General features: G+C 41.7%; 1 protein-coding gene across 1 annotated transcript; it reads right to left on the bottom strand.

The window, feature by feature from the left end:
* Positions 1 to 696: 696 nt before the first annotated feature.
* On the bottom strand, positions 697 to 19,204 carry gtpbp1 (GTP binding protein 1). The gene is given in 15 exon segments (XM_022214819.2): positions 697 to 1,615; positions 2,254 to 2,304; positions 2,511 to 2,672; positions 3,225 to 3,403; positions 3,676 to 3,811; positions 11,102 to 11,284; positions 11,391 to 11,535; positions 12,565 to 12,679; positions 12,827 to 12,950; positions 14,123 to 14,287; positions 14,627 to 14,810; positions 15,800 to 15,980; positions 17,071 to 17,182; positions 18,739 to 18,824; positions 18,827 to 19,204. Coding segments are annotated over 15 exon segments (2,049 nt in total). The 5' UTR covers positions 18,933 to 19,204; the 3' UTR covers positions 697 to 1,495.
* Between the last annotated feature and the right edge of the window lie 7,609 nt (positions 19,205 to 26,813).

Here is a 26,813-nt window from a genome sequence, read left to right as displayed (position 1 = left end):
TTCTGTTTACTTGTTCAGTTTTTAGCAGATTTGGATTTTGTTGTATCAGTTGTTTCTCCTGCCGAGCTAATTAGATCTTTTACTGTAATTTAGTTTTGTTTTTATCTGTGATTTCTGGATTTACATGATTGTAGCTGTGGGCTGCACAGTGGAGTAGTGGTTAGCACTTTGGCCTTACAGCAAGAAGATCCCCGGTTCAAATCCCGGCCTGGTCCTGGGATCTTTCTGCATGGAGTTTGCATGTTCTCCCTGTGCATGCGTGGGTTTTCTCCGGGTACTCCGGCTTCCTCCCACAGTCCAAAAACATGCTGAGGTTAATTGGTTACTCTAAATTGCCCGTTGGTGTGAATGTGAGTGTGATTGTGTGTCTGTATATGTAGCCCTGTGACAGACTGGTGACCTGTCCAGGGTGTCCCCTGCCTTCACCAGAGTCAGCTGGGATAGGCTCCAGCACCCCCCATGACCCTTGTGAGGATGAAGCGGTGTATAGAGAATGGATGAATGGATGTTTGTAGCTGTTCTATCCTGTGTAGATCACATCATGTTCAGAAATCTAAATACTCTGGAAGATTCTCCTCAACTTTCCACCTGTAAAATCAGAAACTGATGAGACCTCAGCCCTCGACTGCACATAAATAACAGAATAGTGAAGGAAAAAGAACACAAACACGATGAAAACCCACAGAAACGAGTGGAAAAGTTCAGTAAAGTGTGTTTATTAATGGTCTGTTTTTTTGTGGCAAAGTGTTTCATGTTAACAGCGACAGGCCGTGGAGTGCTGGAGTTACAAGGAGCACTGCGACTACTGCATGTCTTCTAAACGCTAGCAGCTGCTGGAGTGACGGTATGTGCTGTATTTGTACTATCAGTAAAAGGTTTGGACCGACGATGGAAGCGTGACGGACACTACTGGAGCAGGCGGAAAGATTAAGACCATCCATGAGGAAATGTTCTGCATGAATGCCAAATAAATAACTGACAGTTAGAAAATGCAACACCTTATATTTTCCATATATCTAGAGTTTTAAATGTGCCCTCTGCTACATTCATTTGTGATTTGCATACATGTTTGTACAATGGCGTCCTTCCAATCAAACGACTAACAGCTAATTTACATATGCAGTATAAATAGTACAACTGTTTATCATTGCAAATACACGGGGAATGCACGGGGAGGTTCACCTATAGCTGCTCGTATTGGTACCGGACCCTCGTCTCCGATTCCACACATAAAATATGGATAAAATGAAATAAATCAACATCCTGTGTGAGGCTAACCTCAAAAGCCGCACTGCTTTCATCAGTCGAACCGCTCGTAAAGGCAGCAGACAATAAAATGCATAAAAGGTGTTTGCTTCTGGTGTTCCCTTTAAAAAATAAAAACTATGACCTGGTGTAAAAAGGCAAGGAGTAGTAAGACTGAGGAGAGTGTCTCGCTCCAGACATCTGTGATGGTTTGTGGAATGAAGACACTTGGAGTGATCGAGGGGCAGATTCAGCAGTTTCCTGTTCCTGACGAGGACGGCGCTGCTGTGGAGTTGGTGCTGCTGCTGTTCTGGCCTTTTCCTTTGTGCCTCTGGCCGCCTCGTCTCCTTCCACCACCTCCAGACTTTGGCTGCACAAGAGAGAAAACAAAAACACTCAATGAGGCGCCGAACATCCTGCAGCTCCTCCCGCTGAACCCTCAGATGCTGCAGAGGTTGGACCTAAACTCTACTATAACAATGTGTTTGTATGCCACTTTTTGTCATTTTGCTTCAGAATAATCATCTGTATTATTGTTTGTTTGATATTTTTGGCCACATAAGAATAATATCATGCTTGAAATATGTTTATTTTTCACTTCATGACACATTTTTAATATTTTGATTGAAAAGAAGAATATTACACAGAACAGGAATGTCAACATTTTGTTTTCCTCCATCACCTCTAGTATGATTATTATCAGTGATAAAGAGCTCAGGGTAGGAAAACAAATATCACAATTTGTTTAAAAGTATAAAAAGCAACTTAAAAATTTAAATGGAATGATATCAGAACATTTTTTGTGAGGAATAGCTGGAATATGAAATGATAAAAACGTTTCATTACAAAGATCTTGCTAGAAAACGGCGTCACCACTGATGCATCTGAGGGTTAAAGTGGTAAAACCAGCTAAAAACAACAACAAAATCCCATTTTCAGACTACAGCACCACCAACGTGCTTTAATCAAACACGTCCTCTGTTTTCTTGTTAAACCAACTCAGTTTACCTTGTTCTCTTTGTTGCCCTCCTTTATCTGAGGGTCGTCGTCTCCCTCTGCCTTCAGACGCAAGCAGAGAGACGGAAAGCAGGGATGGACAGACAAAGTTAGAGTTCAGGATTAAAGACGACGAAATCACAGCAGAGTGTTAGAAGTTAGAGAGGAAAAGGAGTAGTAGAGGCAGGAAATGCAGACAAACACAGGAAGAGCTGAACCAGAACCATACGGTCTGTTTTATCGTTTGTTTTTATTTTCTCGTGACTCACCGGTTGTGTTGTGTTCGGGCCGGCTGGCTGCGCTATCGTCGCTGCGTCGTCGCCGGTCGCCACGCTGCCGTCCTCTTTTCGGAGCGGCGCCTTTTTTGTCGACTGCATTTTGATTTGTGGAGGTTTGGAGTTGGACGGCATGTTGTTGGTGGACTGCAGCAGCTGAAAAGAATCCGAGGATAGATGTGAAAAAATTCTAACAAAAACCTCTACATCTCAGTCTGAAGTCACACCTGGGGTTAATGTTTCACACAGACTAGGACTTCATTCATACATATTTACAGGTTTAGAATTGAATTTTTGGGCTTGACTAGTGTATGTTTACCTGCTTTACTGTTAAAAATGAAATATTTGTCTCATTCTGTACACTCATGTTAGTTTCTATCTGCACTAAAAAAGCCAAACAATACACCTGAAAACTCTTAAAGCAGATCTTTAAGATGAAATATCCTTCATTTAAATTCTTTTCTACCATGCGTAATGTTTATTCTGGCATTTTTACAAATCTTCTGCACCTCTGCTCTGTTATTATTATTTAACTTCAAGTGCTCTGTACTCTTTATAAGAACTTTTCTCTTACATACTGGGAGAACTGGTCATTGATAGTCCAGATTTCCTTCAATAGAAATGTCCTAAAACTAACTGCAGAGTTTGAGAACTTCGTCTTTAAACAGTACATGTCATTCGTATTAGTGATAAACTTTATTCTGCTACCTTGGTGATGGTCCCCACAGCCTTGGTGCGTCCCTCCCTGAACACCAGCCTCTGGTCGCAGTGCAGGTACTCGGGGGTCTTGATGAAGCGGAAGTGGACTGAAGCCTTGTCTCCTGTCCGTAAGCAGTCTCTGTTCATGGACAGGATGGTGGCCGTCTGCCTGATGCTGCCACAGTGGACTGAGTGTCGGATAAAGGAGGGAAAAATGAATAAATGAATAGTGTTCTGGTAAAAGTAAGAAACTGAAATACACACAGTTAATTAAGGCGTGAGGCTGTGCTATACTGGACTTTGTAGAAACTGTCTGATATGTGAGCAACACTCAGTCCTTTGATACATAAACGTCATTTGGACACTCGGCTAGAGAACTTCCACACCCTCAGATGTCCTGTTTTCACTGTAAAGCTGTAGCAGAAACACACAGAGCCTGTTCTGTCGTCATGTTACCCACCCATGGCCTGGTATCTGGGGGATATCGTGGTGGGATGATGCAGCACCAGGATCTCGGCTTCAAACTCCCAGGTGGCCTGTGGGCTTAGCCTCGGGGACACCATCACCATGCCTTTCCTTATGGACGAACGCTTGATCTAAGAGCCACAGAGGTACAAGGAATCATTTCTCCAGTTCATTTTAGGACCATGTTTTCACCCAGTGGTAACTACCCTGTGCAATCCCACATGTAGAACTCACTCTACAATAGTCACTCTGTAATAGTTCATTGTTGGCCATCAAGATCCCCAACATGAACAGACACCTGACAGTCACAATCAGTCACTTCCATATTACTGGACCTCCTCACTGTCAGTCACAGCACCTGAACCAATCACCAGCAGTCTCTCCCACCTGGAATCCACCCCATTCCTTTGTTTGAAGCACATCAGCTTCATTCAGTCACACACAGCAGTAACTTGAACAACAAGATCACCCCATACCACTCATCTCTGGAAACCATTCACTTTTCACAAGCCTGGAAATCACACCATCAAGGAGGAAGTGAGTCAAAACTCTTGCTAAGCAAATTGAAAGCTGTTTAGTGTCATGCTAAGGGCTCATGCCAATGCTAACAGGCCTTCACCACTGGAACCATGCTTCTGGATTTCTGGATAACACCCACCTGAACCCATACTGTGCTGAACGTTGGTGAGCAACTAATGGAAAATGTGATGATTGATGACGGTGATGTTGATGATAATGAAGCCTGTCTGCTGAACAGGTTAAGTTCCTGTGGATGAATTGATGGCGAGCTACCCTGGAACAAACTGGAAAACCGTTGGCTAGATTCACCCCTTCACCCATCCCACTGTTGGCAGGCCTCAATCCTCACAGCTTCATCCCTTCCCCAATGGTGTGGTAGGACTTGCTTGGTTAGATTTGTTCCACCTTGTTAGGATTTGTTCATAGACTTGTTTCATGGATGAATTATTTTGATTAACACCATTGGCAACAGTGGACCCACACTCACCTGAATTTAAAACTGTCGTTGAATTGTTAAAAGTGGAGCTGCTGAATTACAGGTGAATGTTTGATTTAGTCTCACTCCGATTTTCTGTTCTTGCTTTGTTCAATTATTTTGGTCATTGTTTTGGCTTGATGTATTCCAAGTATTTGTTTTTAATACATTACTGGTAACAAGTTCCTGTGTGCCTCGTGTCTGTTAATCTCACACAGCTCCCAGAGCCGAACCTTTACATAGCCTAGCCCTTAGCCCACCTAAAGGTAACATAATTCCATTACAAGTGCTACATAAAGCATGGTGAGCTAGCCAGGAGCTGTGTTTGAAGATTAATGAACATATATTTCTGGGTATATTGAGTGAAAAATTGTGAAATCATGGAAATAGTGATGCAAGAGTCCATAAAAGTTCCAGATTCAGTTGTTATTGCTGGATTGACTAACACTGAACTAGATAAGGAAACTGAAAATTATCTTGCAACATTTGGTTCTGTTCACTGTATTTTCCATGTTGACACTCCTGAATACCCCAGACATGGTGTTATAGAGTGTACACATGGTACTGCAATGCAGAATCTTGCACCTGTGCTTCCTTTAACTTACACAAGTCCTACTACACCAAACGTCACCTACAAAATCTGTTCTTTGGCTAGTATATACAGTCCCCTTGCTTGTGGTAGCGCCACCCAGACTTTCCTGGAGTCACTGCATGCAATTGCAAAATTGAGTGCCAAGCCATTTGAACTTGTGCTACGGGAGGAGTTAACAAAGATTGCCCCTTCTCCTCTGGAACCTGAGGTGAAGCCTGAATTGAACAGTGGTGAACAAGCATCTCCCACTGCCACAACAGTTGAGGTAAAAAGTCCTCCCAAAGAACCTATAGCTGGTATTAATCCAACTGAAACGGTTCCATCAGGCCTAACCAACACATTTGCTTCTTATTTGGCCCCTCCAACCACAGCAAAATGTCAACCCAGTCATTCCATCCTTTCCAGTGACCTTCTTAATCCACCAGACGTTCATAAGGTGGTGGTAGAACACATTGTCAAAACAGACAATGTTATGTCCCATTTCCACGGTTCTTCTCGACTCAGAGCTTTTTCTGGAAAACCCACACGACCCAGTAATGAAGCTGATTATGAGCTTCGTGTGGAGGAGGATAGACAAGCAGCTAAAGCGTGTCGTATGAAGCAACATTTCGGTACAGTCGAGCCAACATCTGTCACTTCAAAAGCATATGCTGCATCACATGTGCATAGTGCTTGTTCTCATACTGTGGCTGAACAGTCTTCAGAGATTGAGCAACTGAAGAAGATGATCACTCAGATACAAACCCAACTATCAAAGTTGAGCACTTCTCATTCTCAAGGCTCAGGACGTACATCAGGAAGCAACAGCATACCTTCTAATAAGGCCAAAGGTCAAAAAGGCACTACCCAGTATGGAGAGCAGTCCCCCAAGTCAAGCAACTCACTCCGCCCAGGTTACTGCTTTAACTGTGGAGAGAATGGTCATATTGCACCCAACAGTGATCAAGCACCAAACCCTTCTTTGGTAGCATTTAAAAGGGCACAATTCCAAGAGAAACGGAGAAAAATGAAATCGCAAGGATCTTCTACTGATTTAAACTAAACTCGGCTTCTGTGGAGGGACACTCAGGAGCTGATGATAAACAGAGTCCCACTGCAAAGCAGGCAAAATTGAGAGTACCCAAAGAAACCAATCACCCTTCAAGACTTCCTAACGGGCTTGTGGGAACCACCTTTCCCATCCAAACGGTTCAGTCGCCTTCCAGTAGTGTTGCATAATGAGACTGGACATGCTGTAACCATACCACCAAAAACTGTATTGGCTGAATTAACTGCAGTACAGAGCATTGTCAAACAGCAGTCCGTCTCACAGCCTACTTCTTCTCAGTGTGATCTTCCCAAACCATCAGAATCCACAACACCTTCAAGTCTGAGTTTTGATTTTGGAGATCCACTCTCATCATCTGAGTGGAGAGAACGAATAACTAAGCACCTCAATGCTATGCCTGAAGTGTTCGCACAGCATGATTTGGATTTTGGTCACACTGACAAAGTAAAGCATCATATCAAGCTCAGTAATGAAACTCCTTTTAACCCTTTAAGCTTCAGTCAATTCCAGCCGTTTTCAGTACAAAAAATCGCTAATATTCTATTTTTAAATAAAAAAAATTACGAAAAATACAGGGAATATTGGACGCGCATCGGGAGGTGCATTTCCTTGAAAACGACCGATTCGGGGATTTTATACCGACTTCAGGACATGTTTTGGACAAAATAGTTTACTGGCTTGTGTCATCTGATGTAAAAGGTTGGATTATGGCCGTTTTTTGTGGAATTTTTTTGTGTGTGTAATAATGAACCCGGAAATGTGAGTCGCGCTGTGTGCTTTGAAGCCGTGTATAGAGAACGGATGGATGAATATTCGTTTTTGTCGGACAAATGTGTTTTTCTCACCCGCTGTGGTAATCACATCTGAAAGTGGTTTATACCGGCGGATTCATGAGAATCTAAGCTTTCCATCGGTGTATAGTGTTTGTATAATCGCGTTTGCACCCGTCGGACATTCTTGAAATTCCTATGCAAATTAGTAGGTGTACCGCCGGCGGTACACTGAAGCTTAAAGGGCGGGCCAGTCCTATTCATCCACAAGATATTGATGCACTTTGCAAACACTTGCAAGTGCTGTTAGAGGCAGGGATTATTCGGGAATCTGAGTCACCTTTTTCTTCCCCAACTGTGGTCATTAGGAAGAAAAACTCAGTGCGCCTCTGTATTGACTACTGTATTAACTTGCAGACTCTCAAAGATGCTTATGCTCTTCCAAATGTGGAGGAAGCTTTCCATGCTCTTGCTGATTCAAAATGGTTCTCAGTGTTAGACTTAAAATCTAGATATTATCAGATTTAAATGGAAGAAGCAAATAAAGAAAAAACTGCTTTTGTCTGTCCTTTAGGGTTCTGGGAGTTTAACAGAATGCCTCAAGGAATTACCAATGTCCCAAGTACATTTCAACGTTTGATGGGAAAGTGCATGGGAGAGTTCAACTTGAAAGAGGTGTTGGTGTTCATAGATGACATCATTCTTTTCTGACACTTTGGAGCATCATGAAGCTAGTCTGCTTAAAGTGCTCCAACGGCTGAAAGAGTATGGGTTAAAGTTGTCACCAGAAAAATGCAAATTTTTCCAAACTTCAGTGCATTACCTTGGCAATGTTGTTTCTGACGACGGTATTAAAACTGACCCTGACAAAATCCCGGCTCTAAAGACTTGGTCAAGACCCCAAACCCTCAAAGAGCTGAAGTCTTTTCCCGGTTTCTGTGGTTACTACCGAAGATTTATCAAAGCCTACTCCAAACTGGTGAAACCTTTGAATGATCTTATAGCAGGCTATCCACCACTTCATATTCGGGGAAAGAAAAAGAGTCAGAACTGTCAATATCACAATCCAAAGGAACACTTTGGTTCTCGATGGACATCCGCTTGTCAACAAGCACTTGACACCCTGAATGGAAAAACTCTCTACAGCCCCTGTTTTTGGATTTGCTAATACTAAGCTACCCTACATTCTCCATACAGATGCAAGTACCACAGGACTGGGTGCTGCATTATACCAAGAACAAGAAGGAAAGTTAAGTCATCGCTCAGTGAGTCAAAATATCCGGCACATAAATAAGAGTTTCTGGCTCTTAAATGGGCTGTCACTGAGAAATTCAGTGATTACTTGTATGGTGCCTCTTTCACTGTCATCAGACAGTAATCCACTCACTTACATATTAACAACAGCTAAACTGGATGTAATAAGCTACCGATGGTTATCTGACCTTTTCACTTTCAAGCTGCAGTATAGAGCAGGAAAACAGAATGTGGATGCAGATGCTCTATTACGATGTCCCCATGGTGATCTACTTGATGATTATTCCTCCCAAAAGGAGAATACGAGAATTCGTCAGTTTGCATTGCAGCACTTGTCTGAGTCTGAAGTTCGAGCTATTTGTGACAAACACATTGTCTGTAACTCTATTGTGGCTGAAGTAAATGATGATTATCACCCATTACCACTCATTGAATCGCTGGCACTTCATTCTAAGGCAGTTCCTAACATATTACTTGATGAGAATATAAGTGGTTCGCTTGTTCTTTCTCATATGACAGAGGATGAGCTGAGGGAGAAACAAAGAGATGATCAGGGAAGTCATTCAGCAAATGGAGTGAGCCCATCCCCTACTGTCAGAGCTGAACTGCCCGAACTTCCTCTTTTACTGAGAGTGGAATGGCTTGATCCTAAAAAATGGTATCTTATACAGGAAGCGACAAGAAGGAACAAGTACTACCCTTCAAATGGTGTTGCCAGTAGAACTGAGAGCTTTGGTATTACAGTCTCCATGATGACATGGGACATATGGGAGTCGAACGTGTTCTTGACCTTGTACAAGCTTGTTTCTTTTGGCCCAGAATGGCGGTTTCAGTTGAGAAGAAAATACAAACATGCAACAGGTGTGTATGCCGCAAAACTCCCCCAGAGAGAGCAGCTCCATTAGTTAACATCCTGACCAGCTGTCCTTTAGAGTTGGTCTGTATGCACTATTTGTCTTTGGAGCCAGATTGCAGCAACACTAATGATGTAATTACTGATAATTTTACCATGCAGTAGCCATTCCCACTTCCAATCAAAAGGGTTGCACTGTAGCTAAAGCAGACTGGGACAATTTCATTGTACATTATGGATTCCCTGAACACCTCCATAGTGACCAAGGACCAGACTTTGAGTCTAAAACCATCAAGGAACTCTGTGAAATAGCTGGAATAAAGACAGTCCGAACAACACCCTATCATCCCAGTGCAAATCATGTGGAGCGTTTCAATCGCACATTCCTTCAGATGTTAGGTACCTTAAGTCACAAGGATAAAACGCATTGGAAGGACTCTGTAAAACCACTGATACATGCGTACAACTGCACAAAAAAACGAGACCACAGGTTTTAGTCCATATGAACTCATGTTTGGTCGACAACCTCATCTACCAATAGACTTAGCTTTTGGTCTTCCCCTTGACAGTTCACAACCAAGTATGTGCAAAAGCAATCTTGAAGAGCGCTACCGAATTGCAAGCAGAAATGCTGCTAAAACTGCAAATCGTAACAAAGCATGCTTTGACAAACGAGTCACTGAATCTACCCTCAATGTTGGTGATAGTGCTTGTAAGAAATGTTCGACTGCGTGGGAAACACAAGCTGGCAGATAAATGGGAGTCCGACATTTATTTTGTGACAAAACGTTCGGGAGATCTTCCCATATACACAGTTAAGCCTGAAACCAAAGATGGCCCTTTGCATACCCTACATCGGGATTTACTTCTGCCTTGTGGATTTTTACCCATTACTGAACAGGAGAAACCTGTCACTCCCTGTCTACCCCGACGGCCCCAAATTCGAAACTGTCCGGGTACCAATAGTGACAGTATCAATGAGGATGATTTTAATTCTGACTATGACATTCCTTTGCACAGAAACCTGCAAGTTGAACATTCAAAGTTCTCCAGCGTTTACAAAGGAAACCAGTTGCGACAACCTCTGTGTAAAAATCCAAGGCGCCCTCTCACAACTTCCTCTCCTCTACCACCCCCTTCTGAGCTTTCATCAGGAGATGAGGGAGTGTGTTTCAGTCTCAGTTATAGAAATGTCTGCTGCTATCTCTCTTGAGGTTGACCCTGGAACCAATGAATGTGAATCAGAGCATGACACTGACCAACAACTGGATGTGACATCACCCGAACTAGACAATATTCCAGATGTGGACCATGTTTCTATCGGGGAGGATTTACCTGAAGGAAACAATGACTTGAGCATAGGAAACTTACCTGAACATGACACAATACCTGGCAATGGAAATTTACCTCCAATGAACGATGATAACCAGGACATAAGTCCTGATGAGAATATACTGTTGAATTCAAACAGCAGAAATGACATTGATCAAAATATTAATCAAGAGCCTACTCTGGGTTATGATCACACAAATGAGCCTGGCAGATATCCTGAAAGAACCAGAGTGCTTACACTACACTCAATTGGTAAATCCACTAATTTCCGTCATTCAGTCATTGTTCCTAGGCCTAAGCAATGCTGTCACCAACTCTTTAGTGGGTCCTAATTGCAATGTACCCTATATGCCTGTGAGCCCTATGCTGGATATCCCTGTGACCACACACCCACAAAAAGGATGCAACGGGACATGCATTACTTCAAGGGGGGAGGATGTAGCACTCACTCTGCAACAGTCACTCTGTAATAGTTCACTGTCAAGATTCCCAACATGAACAAGACACCTGCCAGTCACAAGCATCCACCCCATTCCCATTTCCACAAGATGCCGCTGTGGGACACCTCTGACTCCTACCTTTTTGAGAGCAAATGAGGCAGTCTGACCGCCTCTAACTTCCTTCACAGGCATCCTCTTGCGGTGGATGGATTTGACAGCGATGGGGATGAAGCTCCCCAGAGGATCTGGACCCAGCAACATGGTGTCGTTCAGACGTATGAGTCCACGTAAAGTAGTTCCTGATACTACGGTTCCCACTCCCTGACACAGAAACAGAACACGGCCTGCAGGTTAGTGAACATTCAGGAGTGAAGGCTTCCATTCAATTTACTTATTTAAATCCATCTAGTGTGAGGAGTTAAAGTACCGGTACGGAGTAGGTGTCATCTATCTGAAACTCAGCGGGCTGGTCGTCGCGGTAGGAAGTCCTGGACGACAGCAGGTTGAGAAACATCTTGAGCAGGTCCATGTTCTCTCCAGTCACGTTGGAGATCTGAAAGATGGGGCACATCCTAGAGGGACGCAACACAAAGATTAGAACCAGCTACACCAGCAGTCAAAACCTGGACACACCTTCAATGTTTCTCTTTATTTTACTGCTTTCTACGTTGTAGATTCTTATTGAAAGCATCAAAGCTATGAATGAACACAGATGGAATTATGTAGCAAACAAACCATAGTGATATAACTGTAAACATGTTGTAGATTTTAGATTCTTCAAAAACAGCCACCCTTTGCTTTGATTCCTGCTCTGTACTCTTGGTATTCTCTTGAGTTTCTTGAGACTTGTTTAGGGTTATCTGGGACTTCTTTTAAGTCACTTGGGAACAGATTCAACAGATTTTGGACCATTTTTAACATATTTTGAGAAGTTTTGAGCAGGTTTCAAGTCATTGTGAACAAATATTTACTCATAATAGATAAAGTTTGAGTCAGTTTGGAGGATTTTTGAGTAATTAAGGACACATTTCCAGTGACTGAATAAAAGTTTCAATTCATTATCGAAAAATTTCAAGTCGTTTATTACAACTAAAGTAGGCTTGGACAAATTTCAACTTTTTTTTGCAAAATTATTTTAGACAGAGTCATTATTGGGAATTTTTTTAATTCATCTGGACAAATTACATGTTCAGGGTTATCTGGGACTTTTGGGTCATTATGACAAGATTTGACAAATTTAGGACATATTTTGAGTCATTTGTACGATTTTTAACGTGTTTGGGAAAATTTAAGTAGTTTTGAACAGGTTTCAAGTCATTTTGGACTAATGTCAATGTTTTACAAGTTATTGTGGACAGATTTTGAGTCAGTTTTTAATTCAAATAGAATCATTTGAAGAATCTAAAATATAAAATATGTTTTGACTCATTTCACATTTTTTGTTTACTACATAATTCCAGATGTGTTCATTCACAATTTTGATGCCTTCAGTGAGAATCTACAATGTAAACAGTCATAAAATAAAGAAGAACCAGTAAATGAGAAGGTGTGTGTATATATTTATACTCCGTCTCTAGACCTGGCTGGAACAGACTTAGTACCTCTCTGAACTGAAGTTTGAAGCTGTGACTATAACGTCGTCCTTGTTCTGGACTAGAACAGGAATCTTCCTGCAGCCTGGAGATTTCAGTAACCTCTGGAGCAGCTTCAATGTCTCTGTTAACAGCAACATAAACACCGATAAGCACGGCACATAAAGCTTTGTTGGGGAAAATGTCACAAAAATGCATCTAAAATCTCATATTAGCACAGAGGTGACTGTTACGTTAATAGGATAAAGAGAGTTAAAAAGGAACCTCAGACCTTGTAGAATGTTGGCAGGACACATGTCGATCTTGGTTACCACGACAAACACGGGCACATTCAGAGCTAAAGCCAGGCCCAGGTGCTCTTTGGTCATCCCTACGATACCTGCATTACTGCCCACCTGGAGAGGAAGGGAAAGAGAGCAAGTTATTCCTATATATACATTAAATAAAACAGGTTTTAGTTAAACTGTGGATGGTGCATATAGATCTTGTTTTATATTTACATAACCAGTAAAACCAGTGTGTAGAAAATCCAAAGTTTAAATATTCACTTGTATATAATTAAAGTGCTTTAGTGTCGGAGGGTACACCAATACTAGGGAAAAACAGTAAAATCTTGGCTGTGAGAAACAATCCTATCCCCCTTTCAGTAGCACCTCTGACAGTTTTAATAGCAGCTGGAGTATGTCTGTGCAGCCCAACAGTGGGTGTGCCAACCGCTTTTATTCCCCCCTCTGATAAGCACACTGCAACGCTCACGATGATAAAACTAGACTCAGCAAGATGGTGACTCACAAATCAGAATGTGGCATTATTACTCTTAGAGCCAACAGTCAGGACGGGTCAACGGACACCGTAAAAAAACATCTCTGAAATAAGTTTTACTCACACAGACCAAAGGAATCAATGCGACCAGTTTAATGAAGCATCTCACCGACTTCTTAAAAGAATTCAGAGTGACAGGTCAGCGAATGAGGTGGATTATAACGTGTCCGTGTCCTCAATGTAAGTCCAACAAGAGGATTATTTTGAGACGAGCGAATTCACAAATGGGGCAAAAATTTCTTGCAGCGTTGACACTGGTAACATGCACTTCACTGTAGTTTACAGGCTGCTAAAAGTCAAGCATTACAGATACACAGCTCAACGAAATGATCATTTTAACACCTGTAGAAAGAGTGAGAGTGGGTGATTAAAACGTGCACTAAAGTACTGCTCACACACTGATTTCTGAAAAGATTTAACCTCTGACAAGCAGTCATGTGATCTTTATGGTGGGTTTCTCATGCAAGTACAATAATTCACTCCTGTTGGTTTATGGCTTCATTTCAGAGCCTCAGATTTGTTTTTCTAAATGAATCAAAAAAGACAACTAATTTTAAGTTCCATACTGTTCTGTATTATTCTCTGATGTTTAAGGTTTTGCTGTGTTATCCTTTTAGTTTCATATTGACATTTTAGGCAGGTTTCATGAAAGCACTATAATAGATTTGTTTTGTATATTGCAAGCAGTTAGAATCCAGATGTTCTATTGGACACACAAACTTCATTTCTTCTCCCTCCTGCTGACCATGAGCATGCAGAAGTCGGGCAGGTGTCCAGTCATCCCAAACACGGTGGTCTTGAGGTATTTCTCATGGCCGGCCAAGTCTATGAAGGTAATGACTTTGGAGGACTTCTCACAGATTTTGGTCCAGTCCAGGCTTCCTCCATGACTGTCTGGTTTATTCACCACCTGGAGACACACAGGTACCATAAACCATATATAACCACCTGCACTATATTCTACCAGGTAAACATTTAACTATTCAAGTGCAGTTTGTTAGTTTTTATTCACATCTGAGAAAATTACTAAAAACTGGACAACATTTTCCATTTTCTAGTGGAGTACAGTCCTCCAAACCTTGGCGTTTACCTGCAGTAAACAGTTTTTCTGAACACCATCCTCTCTAATGCACTCAAATTTCTCTTTCACCTCATTCATCACATTTCAGCAGCTCATAGTGTAGCAAAAAACACTAAAGCCTGAAGAGTTACAGCTCCTTAAGGAGGACAGCATCCACTAGACCCTCACCTGTCCCTCCTGGTCGAACCCCAGGATGTCGTTTCCCACGCTGCTGGTCCTGCCGCTCTCCATCTCATGTTTGTGTCTGAAAAGTTTCTGCCGAGCAAAGCCTCTGCCGTTGTCCAGCTCGCCGTGCGTTAAGACTCCCAGCAGAGTACTTTTACCGGCATCCACGTTCCCCACCACTGCAACCCTGAGGGATAGAAGAGTCCCAAAACATCATTCAGTGTACCAAGAAAGACGTGACTTTCAATCCAGTAACACAGAGAATTTGATGGTCAGCATAATCTCCATCATATCTTAAAGACCTGATAGTACCATATTATCCTAGCAGAACTCTTGGCTCTCAGACTGCAGGCTTACTTGTTGTTTCTGGAATCTCTAAAAGTAGAATGGGAGGCAGAGCCTTCAGTTATCAGTTGCTGACCTTCCTCCAGCCCACTGCTTCCAGCGGTCCATTTCCACCAGTCTGCTCTGCGTCGCCCTCGCTATACTTGATATTTTCATCTACATACTGTTTGAATTTTACTGCCAGCTATATATGTAGTATATTTAATGCCAGAGCCGTACATCATACCAGTAAGCTATGAATCGGTTTACATGTTGACTTCTCTTTGTATGTGTCATCTAGCTTATCATGCAGGCATCCCAACCTGTGTTTTATGTTCCTTTGTTCCTCTCAACCCGCCGGCCAACAGTAGACGGGTTCCCTCACATAAAGAATCGGGTTCTGCTCAAGGTTTGTTCCTGTTAAAAGGAAGTTTTTTCTTGCCGCTGTCGCCTTAAGGCTTGCAGTTTCAAGCGTATGAGTTCTGTAAAGCATCTTGAGGTAATTTTATAAATAAAAGTGAATTTAATAAAAAGGCTAACCTTTGTCATTTACTTCCAAATGATTTAATTATGTATAAAACACTATGTTGATATTACTGTGTTATTATTCCCAACAATGAAAGGGGAAGACGCTGAAAAAATTTTCAGAAAATTTCTGAAGAACACCTGAACTGGTTTTAAAACTGGTTTAACAGGGTTTGTCCAAACATAAGTTCCTGTCTTTGATGCAGTGATTACCGACTCCTCCAAACACAAACAGAGAGCCTGAGCACTTCAGAAACCTGCAGAAATTTCTGGTATTATAAGCGAGAGGCACTAATGGACAGCAGCCACGACCTCATACCAGCTCACCTGACCTCCAGGAAGTCCAGCTCACCCACACGCCTCCGGATCAGATAGTCACGGACCAAACCGGCTGCCTCGCTGCGCTCTCGCAGTGTGATAAGGTCAGCGTCCAGCTGCTCACACATGGAACGCACCGTGGCAACCGAAGCCTCCATGTCCTTCTCATCCAGACCCCAGTCACCACCGTCTACAGAGAAGGACCACAGGAGATCTGTTTTATCTTTATGATAGCTTTATTTTTGCTACATTGTGCCTTTTCCATGCCTCATATGTACACTGACAGTCAATAGAAACTTTGAGACCATATTTTTCAACATCATTTTTATTTTGAAGCCCGAAACTGGATTTTCTTCATATGAATCATTTGTTTAGCATATTGGCATACAGAAACAAAAATCTAAAGTTTCAAGAATGATTTCAAAATAAAGAATTTCACAAAAGAAAACGGGACCTGCCAAACACAAAGTCACAACAGTCAATACCGAGTATGGCCTCCATCTACTTGGATGCAGGCAGCAATCCGTCGGCGCATGCTTTGGACCAGGCTTCTGATTGTGGGTTGGGAACAGCCCATACGCCTGGATACATCACTGTAGCTCAAAGCGGCCTCCACCATACCCAGTGCCCGGAGACGTTGTTCATGTGATAGACGCGGCATGATGCTGTTCACTGGACTAACAATGGTGGCCTTTTTTGGGCCTTTATATAGGCCTTCAGAACCCATTCTCACATTGTGCAGATACTCACTGAGTATTGCTTGGTGTGTATTTGGTTCACTTTTGCAAAGTGACCAACCCATGTGCAATGAATCATGACAAAATGACAACTCATCATTATCTCAACTACCAGGGCACTAGATCATCAGTAAATCCACAATGAATAATTACAACCCCCCTACAAGTAGAATTCTGCCTACATTTATACCTCAAAGTCTCTATTGACTGTCAGTGTATGTAGCTGCTGGAAAATGTTGGTCTTATCTAATCATTGCACTGTTGACTAGACTGATCATTTTCTCAGATTAATTGATTAGTTGTTCAGTCTATAAAATGTCATCCTTGAATGTCTTGTTTTGTCTCCAGTGAAAAAATCTTTACATTTTAATGTCACAGAGGAATTTAAAAAAAAAACACACACAACTTCAAGAGGCTGGAATTTTTTTGTAGTTTAATAGTTGACAACTCATGGATTTGTGGCTACAGCTCGATCTAGCATAGAGGGATTTAAAAATAGGAGGGGGGGGGGGGGTGTCTTTATCTTTAATTTAAGTTTCTCACCTGAGCCCATCCCAACCACATAGATGGTCTCTCCACATCCCTCCTCCATCCTGTCCCGGAGCTGCCGGAGTAACGAGTCGTACTGCTCTCCATTTGGGCTAACAAGAGCCAGCTGTCGGGTTCCGGTGAGGGAAAAAGAGAAAACACACAGAGAATATTGACTATTGTTGCACTCATGGTTGTCCTGGTAATCTTGTTTAATCAGATCCAATGAGCTGTTCTCAGTGACAGTCAGTACCTGTTAGGAAGTTGAGGTGGGATTGCATCAGGTGCGACTCTGACTCTACTACAGAGTTTCATTCTTTCGGCACTTTGTTTTATTTCACTGCAGACAGTTTGCACATTCAAAATGCAAGCCGGGTGAAAAAGCAAAACCCAAAGGGAATGGTGAGTTCAAAAGCTGCTATTCACATACAAACACAGCTGCCTCGCTTCCCATGAAACACCTCAAGGTTATACATGAACGCAGCGCTATGATCCCTGCTGCTGTGGACTTAAAGAGCACCATTAAGCCTCAGTAGAAACTGGTTTGGGGTGTTTGCTGAGAATAAGCTGGTAGCACAAATACAATAAGACTTGCAACACAGCAATGGAAGCACTGCTGTGTTTTTTACAGAAACTATCCAAAAATAAATTTAAAAAATGTGACTTTGAAACTGAAACAAATACACCGTACTATCGTGGGAATGTGGTTTGAGTTTCAGTTAGGCCTTTTGTTTTGGGCTACAGTTATAATGCCGTGACTTTCTTTGTCCGCTATCAAGATAAACAGCTCAGGCGTGTCTGTGGAAAACCCGATTATGAAGGTGCTATCACTAGGAGAGCACACCAAGACTTTTTAATGTAAATAAACTGATGGAGTTACAGAAACATGATTTATTGTGCCAAAAATAATGTCTATAGGAACACGCTGGTAAAGTCAGACAACATCGGAAGCCGACATGCCGAAGAAACTATCAAGAGCCAAAAGTCAACAAGGGACTGCCTCCCTGACGCAACCCTGTGCAATCTGTTTATGGGATGGATATTTACGGTGTGATGTGTAATTTGACCCTGACATGCACAAACCTGATTGCTATTATTCTTGCATTCAAACATCCAGGATTACAGCATGGTAAACACTTACTCATCTGATGAGTTCTAGTACCTGATAGCTACATTCTGTCGTACAGGTGTGTTTAAACAGACAGACAGGTATCTGCTGCTGGAGGTGCAGCAGGATGCCTCACCTCCTTATCTTGCTGTATTTTAACTGTGTGTGTTTGTGAATTAGGATTAACGGGTCACTTCAAGTTAATGTTTTGTTCTGACAAGAGATGCTGTGCTGCTGTGCATCGCTTTAACCATTGCTGTTGTGTTCAGATATGCTTGTGTGTGTTGTAGCAGCATATGGTGCAAGGTGTTTGGATGTGTAACTAATGTTAGCATCAGTTGCTAACGTAAGCCGCAGCTAAGCTAACTATTTTATTTAACGTCAGCAAAAGCAACCCCTGCTCCGGGAAGTATTCAGCATTTTAATATTTAATAGATATATTGAAGGTACGATACGCTGTGTTTTGTTAATTACACGTCTACGTGCAGTGAACGCATTACTATTTTTTCATTCATTCATTCATCACCCAGCAGCGTCTAGTGTTAGCATGCTAACACCAGCAGGCCCAGCAGTACCTTGCTAGTGAAGTCGATCCCCCGATCCTCGGGCTGGCCGTTGAGCTCGTCTCCGTCCTCGAAGCACTCGTCCCCAGCGTCGTCACCACATCCCCCCGGTCCGGAGCGAATATGCTGGCGGGGACTAAAGCGTCAGCCAGCTGCATGGAGCCCGGGCTTAAACCTGGCTCATGGGGCGCTGCTATCGATGCCATTTCGATGCCAACCTATCTGTAGTGATGAATGGGAGGCTGTCCGTGTTGTTGTGATGACGGCTGGAACCAAACACCGACCAGGACACCGACACTCTACGGGCTAACGGGAGGTAGCCAACATTAGCTGCAGCTAAGCTAACCTACAGGTATAACCGCACTTTAACTAGCATTACTATTACATGACGCCTGTTTATTATGGTGTGTGCTGCACTGAGGATATTTAACTTTCAAATCCTCTCATTAATAATGAGCAGGAAGGCGTGTGTGAGCGTGTGTTTTTACCTCAGGCTCTCCAATAGTGTGGAACTCTGTGTGAATATGTCAGCAGCGGACCAATACCAGGGAGGGGGTCGTTCATATGATTACAGGTTGGACAAACCCTCATTCACTGTATGCTGTAACTTCAGTGCAACCACTGAAATACTGATGAAACAGCAACTAAAAACTTGTAAAGTTCACTTTATATAATTACATAATTAACTTTCATACGCCCCTTTAACTTTTTCCCCTGCCCAGTCCATGTAGCAAATGTTATATCATAGAAATAATGAATATTACACTAATAATGAATAAAAAATAGGCATTTATTCTGACAGAGAGGTACAAACATGTACTAGAATTTTATAGTTACATGGATTTCTGAATGAATTGGACAGAAAATGTTCTGTGTGACCTGCACAAATGACACAACAAAGGATTAATGCTCATGTTATTAGGTAACCAAATCCAATCTGGTCGAATACTGAAATGATATACACATATTTACAGATTGTAATATACACTTGGAGGTGCAATGAACATACCATGCTGATAGACACAGTATTGGAAAATAAATGAATGGATATTGACATAATATACAGATTATGGGACGCTATAAATATACTGTACAGGTCTAATGAACATTCTATACTAACAGACATAAGATGTGGATAAAAGGATTTATATGAATTATATGGACATAATAGATATATATCATAAGGATATATATGAATGATATAGTCGTTATATGCAGATTATATATCACATTATATATTATATTATGACTGATAATTCAATAAACTAGCATAGGAGAAAATCTGGGGGATCACAACTGACAAAAAAAATCATTAAAAAATGTACTCAGCTTTGCAAAAGTAACTTTGTGCAAAACATTTACTGTAAAAATTAATCTTAAAGGAGCATTTCCTATTTATCCATATTTGACAGAAGTATTGCACAAAAATATGTCTAAGCTGTCAAAAACAGACATTGTTTAAGGAAGTTATGGTTTACTGGTAGGTGTTTTTACCTTTTTACATTTTTTTAGAACAATGTGTTTGCTGTTGAAGTCAGAAAATACAGGAAAGGCTTGTTTAAACTCAGAGATAAGGAACAAATATCCTGAAAACACTGACTTTATTGCTTTAAAGGTTTCCCTTGTAAGTAGTAAAAACACCTTCATGACTGCTTTCAGACATTAAAATAAACATTTGACGTCTTTAAAAGTGTCTACAGCAGCTTTTTAGCTATCAGGACACCCCAATATATCATATTTTTAAATATTTATTGAGTTATTAGACTCAATCTTTTAAAAGATGTTGTAATTATTCAACCACTGTGATAGAATTTGAACAGAATTATGAATGCCAAAGACCTTCTGTGCAGAAAGAAAATAACAGGTGGTCTGACAACTATTTCCAAACCTGTGTATATGTTTAATTTAATAAATTTAACAGTGTTGTAGTACCTGACTGTGACCACAACATGGCAGTGAACACTCAGATCAACTTTCAACGACCGAAATTACCACTGATAACTCCTATTAAGTGCTTATAATACAAGCTCTTAAATAAAACATTTTCATGGGTACAGCTAATAATGTGTATAAAGATAGAAATAATCATAAATGTGGTTTTACTGCTCGGTTCATATTGCTTCATAATCAGTGACTGTCATTACTGATATTTCAGTCTGTTAGTCTGTTGCATTCGACAGAATCAGTGACATGAATAAAGTTCTTCCTCCTGCTCCATCTGTCCAACATTACAGTCAAAGGTTCTTTGCCATCCAGACTGATGATATGGCATACATAATGGCAGCCAGGGAGAGTGTTCTGTCCTCCCACCTGAGCATCAAAGTCCTTCTGTGGGTTGATGGAGGGAGGACAAGCCTGCCCCACTGTGCTGTCTCCTCCTCTGAAAGCTCAAGAAGGAATAGTTGGACAGAGAGAGCGACATGGGGTACAAGAAGAAATAGGAGGAGGAAGGATTTCTGCAGAATGACAATGCAGTATTTTATTTAGAAAGCTGACAAAATGACCAGAGAATGTCTGGAGAAAATAACGAGCAAACGAGTTAAATAAATTCATCGTTTTCCTGCCAAACACGGCCAAAAAAAGAACATTTTCATATATTACTGATAAATATAGATAGAAGAAAAGAGAAACTAGCACGGGGTGCAAAAATAGTTTCAGACGTGGTTCAGGGGTAATTTATTTATTAACCTTTATTTAACCAGGGGAAATCCCACTGACATTAAGAAGCTCTTTTTCAAGGTAATCCAGACCAAGATAGGCAGCAGCAAAGTTACAAAATTCCACAGTTAAAACACAATCTTTGCCTTCCAGACCTGTGTCTTCTTCCAGCACCTTCCAGCCTTCATATCAGGTTTCCATGACAACGACCAGCTGCTTCGTTGTGTCTCCACATGTCCATCCAGGGCTGGTCTACGTTGTCTAATGATGGCTGACCAGCGTGGATGTGAGCCGTATAGCGATGTGATTTCCAGGAGATATCCTGTACATCCCTAACATTCTAGTAGGAGTCCCATCAGCTCTTTCTAGGAGTGTCTTCATTAGTGACCAGGAGTTGGATCCATAAAGAGAGATGGATTCCACTGATGCCTTGAATACTCTCATTTTGGTGCCGTTTTAATTGGAGATTCCCATAGTTTTAACAGAGTTTAATGCTCCCCAAGCTTTACCAGGTTTGTTTCTATATCATGTGCTGTGTTGGTGTAGCCTCCAAGATGGAGGAAGTCATTAACTTTTTCTGACCCATCTAGTATATGAAATTTCTCCTCAGATGTTGGGTTTAGGTGCATGAACTTCAGCTTTCCAGCATTCAGGAAGAGGCCAATCTGTCTTGTTTGTCTGGAGGACTTCTTCAGGGTGTCTTCTACTTTGACGGCTCTTTAGGGTCAGACCATTAAGACTGTATTCATCCTCAGTGCATAGTCTGAGCAGATGATGAAGAGGAAAAGGTGCTACAGGGTCTCCTTGACGTACTCTGGTGTCATTCATCATGTATTTATAGTCGCAGAGACACTGTGATGACTTACTGAGATATTCATGATATTTATCTGATGATAGTAATGGTCAGTTTAATGAAATGTGATACTGTCTGTATCCTGTCGTTGCCATGGAGATGTGTGAGTGTTTTCCTGTGTTTATGCAGAAGGTCTCTGTGTCAATAGATCTACTGACTGTCTTGAGACCAGCTCTTAAGACAACAGGAACCACATCATCCTCTGTGCATGAAACTTCTGATGCAAGAACCACATTTGCCACACTAGCATACAGTAGCCCCCTGGATTTAGATTAAATTATTTTTTAGTGGATTATATGATTAGGAATGTGCCTCTCTCTTAATGTAGTTTAAGCTGCTGCTGGGATAACTCAGTGGGCCTCTGGTAGATGGCAGCTGTTCCAGATAAGAACAAACCACACGGTGTTTGAACACTCAGAAAGAACAGCTGAACTAAGTTCCACGGACGTGTAGGCCGGTGCATGACTGTGAGCTTTATGTCAATGAACATAATACAACCACACACAAAATAGTTGTCATTTAAATGAACAAAACAGCTGAAATTACAGTTGAACAAAAAGACTTAACAAGACTATTTACACTACAGGTCAAAGGTTTGGAAGCAAAAAGAGATCCTGGTTTCACTGGTGCAACACAAAAACATGATTATTGTCACTCATCAGAACACATTTTTTACTGTAATTATCAGATGTTTCTATCTTGTTTTTTTACTCAGATGTTTCTTTCTGTGGTAGTTACAGAGATATGGACACAGTTGACATTTATTCAGATTTTTGTCTGCAAACCCTCAAAAGCCAGAGCTAAAGTGAATAATGCAAACTGTGACTATTTTTTATTTTTGCACTGAAGTTACAACGCTTGTATATCCTCTCAACCCTAAACCTAAACCTCCAGCCCTCCGCTTCCAGCTCCCCTTTTTCCACCAGTCAACTCTGCATCGCCTTCACTATACTTGTTATGCTAACTTACATACTGTTTGAATTTTACTGCTAGCTATATATGGAGTATGTTTAATGTCAGAGCCGTACATCATCAGAGTAAACTATGAGTCAGTTTTCAATGTTAGCTTATACTTTGTCTGTGTCACATATCCTGTCATGCATGTATCCAAATGTGTGTTGTATTTTCCTTGCTTTCCCACCCCTCCCTCTTCTCCCATCCCTCCCCCTTGCCCTCCTCTGTCCCTCTCAACCCGCCCGGCCAGCAGGCAGATGGGTCCCCCCTATATAGAGCCGGGTTCTGCTCGAGGTTTCTTCCCTGTTAAAAGGGTGTTTTCCTTGCCACTGTCACCTTTGGGCTTGCTCTGGGGGTCAGGCATATGGGTTCTGTAAAGCGTCTTGAGACAATTTGACTGTAATTGACGCTATATAAATTGAATTGAATTGAATTGAATTGAATTGAATTGAATAACCTGAAAATGAAGAATAACAAAACTTCCATTCATCCATTCTCTATACACCACTTTATCCTCACTAGGGTCATGGGGGGTGCTGGAGTCTATCCCAGCTGACTCGGGTGAAGGCAGAGGACACCCTGGACAGGTCACCAGTCTGTCACAGGGCTACATATACAGACACACAATCACACTCACATTCATACCTACGGACAGTTTAGAGTAATCAATTAACCTCAGCATGTTTTTGGACTGTGGGAGGAAGCCGGAGTACCCGGAGAAAACCCACGCATGCACAGGGAGAACATGCAAACTCCATGCAGAAAGATCCCAGGCCCAGGCCGGGATTTGAACCGGGGATCTTCTTGCTGCAAGGCCAAAGTGCTAACCACTACGGCCAAGGGCGTTAGTTTGTTTTTAAAAGTGGGGGGGACGGAGACCACAGCACTTTGAGAAAATGTCGAAGAACGGCGGCTAAATGCCACAAGCTGAAGTTGAACTCACAACCACCGCACCAAAGGCAGAGGCTCAACCTGTTGAGCTATCGGTACATGCGGGTAGAGGGGTCTGTGGGCCACTATAGTACTAATTATCCCGGGCCGAAGTTTTGCCCCTGCACGCCTGTGGTCGGAGCTTCCACTTGGCACAGGCGCAAATTTAACATCTGCGTGTTTTTTTTAACCTCAGGAAGGTGTGCTGCATGTCTGTGCAACCAGGCGTAAACTAACCGTGACGTCACCCGTTGGTTTCAACGGCGAGAAAATGAAGCCCAGATTTTGCTCCTTCCTGGTCGCCGTTTTGGATTTTTTGGAGCCAGTGACGTAAAAAGCGTCATCAAACAGACTGGACCGGAGAGCAACTAGGGGCAGGATTGGCTGAGGACTCTCTTATCCCGCCCACATTTTACCGCAGAGGCTTCTGCTGCTGTCTATCAAGTATAGCCACGCCCCCTGGCTCCGCCAACTTTAACGATTTATTTAAAATTCAGTATTGATTTATTTTAAGATCGGCCACCTGATCTCTCATTTTGACCATGAAAACTAACGGGAAAAAAATCCTGAGCTGTAGAACATCAGTCTATCAGATTTTATTTTTCCAAAAATGAATTGGGGTCTATGGAGAAAAATCTTTTTGGAGCCAACCCTAGCGGACGGTGTGATATTGCAAGTTTTTGACACTTCCGGGTTGGCTTCAATTCTGGAGCCAGATGCTACGTCCACTATATATACAGTCTATGGTGCAACTCTCGGCCGAGTGCGGATGCTGCGTTCAGGAGCGTCGGAATTTTCTATATTACTGAAAATAACTGGGTTTACAACGGCTCACATGTGAAGAATTTGAATGTGTTGAAGACAAAATGACCCCTGACAAAAATTGGGGACACACATCCCCACCGTCCCCCCCTAAACTGACGCCTATGACTACGGCACTGTGCAGCCCCATAACAAAACTTCCTCTTCTAATATAGACACCAACAACATGAAAAAATCCAAACATACAAATGTGTGAAGCCTCTATAGATCAAATCTCAGTGGGTTTGGCCCCCAGTTTTTCAAAAATAACCCATTTCATATGGTATTATCTTAAAAAGGAGTCCAGTAAGGAAACTAAAAGGGCAGCATCTTTGACCAGCATCCGCTGCCACTGCTGTCAAACCAAGAAATCTGAAAAGGAATTACACAATGCACATGAAATGTCTTGACAAATGGATAAGATTCCAGCTAAAACAAGATCTTGTGAGTCCCCTCTTGAGAACCTTATCTTGTGGACCAAACACCACGTAGGTATGAAAACATTTTTTCATTTATGTACGCTCACAGACACTCATCTTTAGTCAAACTACCCCCAAAACCAACTGAAACATTTTCATCTTTACTGCAGACAAACTTCTATCAAACACAAATTGCATTTTTTAAGTCAAAAATGAAGCATTTAATTATTAATTTACAAAATAGAAGTGCAGAACTCATAAACGTCATGGCACAAAAGTGGTTTTTAACTTCAAATGTGTATATATGACTTAAAATGTCACCTCAAGGTCCACTTACTTGCTCTTTCTCAGGTTTAAATCAGTCTTCATCACTACATCAATCTGAGCCAATTTGGTGAATTGATGTTTATGCTAAAGCTAAAACTTTAATTTTTAAAAATAAAACTGGTCTATTACAGTGAATATACACTACTGTTCCAAGGTTTGGGGTCACCCAGACAATTTCATGTTTTCCATTTTTATCCATGTGCTAGCATAACTGAACAAGGGTTTTCTAACCATCAATGAGCCTTTCAGCACCATTAGCTAACACAATGTAGCATTAGAACACAGGAGTGATGGTTGCTGGAAATGTTCCTCTGTACCCCTATGGAGATATTCCATTAAAAATCAGCCGTTTACAGCTACAATAGTCATTTACCACATTAACTATGTCTGGACAGGGTTTATCATTCATTTAATGTTATCTTCATTGAAAAAATGATTTTTTTTCAACAATAAGCACATTTCTAAATAACCCCAAACTTTTGAGCGGTAGTGTACATGAATTAAAGTTGTTCTATATTGGTTAAAGTTGCTCGATAGAATAGAATCCTTTAGCATCATTTCATCACGAGCGTAGAAAAGCTGCTGGAAAAGAAAACTTCTAATCCTTGAGAGTTGCTCCTTGTGATTTTAATCTGACTTAGCTGTGAGTGTGAGTCTTCTTCCCTTGGTGAGCAGCTGCTGTGTTCTGGATGTCAGCAGCTGAAAGTGAGGCCTGCTGCTGGCTCTGAGTCAGAAATTCAAACCATTCGGAGGATCTGACTCAGTTTCCACGTTTCTCTTTGGCTCATTTCTCTTCAAACCAAAGTTTACTTTCCTGACCGTCACATTCAACTCAAAACGCTGGAATCTGATCTTACTGTATATTACAGGCTATATATACAGTAAGGGGCCATTAGGGCTGCAGGCTGTGCTAAATATTTAGCCGTCTCCATAGCAACAAATACATTTCTATTTTAGTCTGCTGCTCTGGGTTGTGTTCCCTCCAGCAGTCAGACTCTACTCCAACAGCAACAATCTGATGCTAACAAATCCTCTAACACTCATTCTCATTTTACTGAGATCTGCAGTTAGCCATAAATCAGCTATTTCTGGTGTGTAGCTTCACTTTTAATCAATCGGTGGGTGTCCAGAAAAGGCATTGGCTG

Source organism: Acanthochromis polyacanthus, chromosome 21 (assembly GCF_021347895.1).
Source record: "Acanthochromis polyacanthus isolate Apoly-LR-REF ecotype Palm Island chromosome 21, KAUST_Apoly_ChrSc, whole genome shotgun sequence".
Taxonomy (NCBI): domain Eukaryota; kingdom Metazoa; phylum Chordata; class Actinopteri; family Pomacentridae; genus Acanthochromis; species Acanthochromis polyacanthus.
Note: the sequence above shows the minus strand (reverse complement) of the source record. Positions and strands in the feature narration are given on the sequence as shown.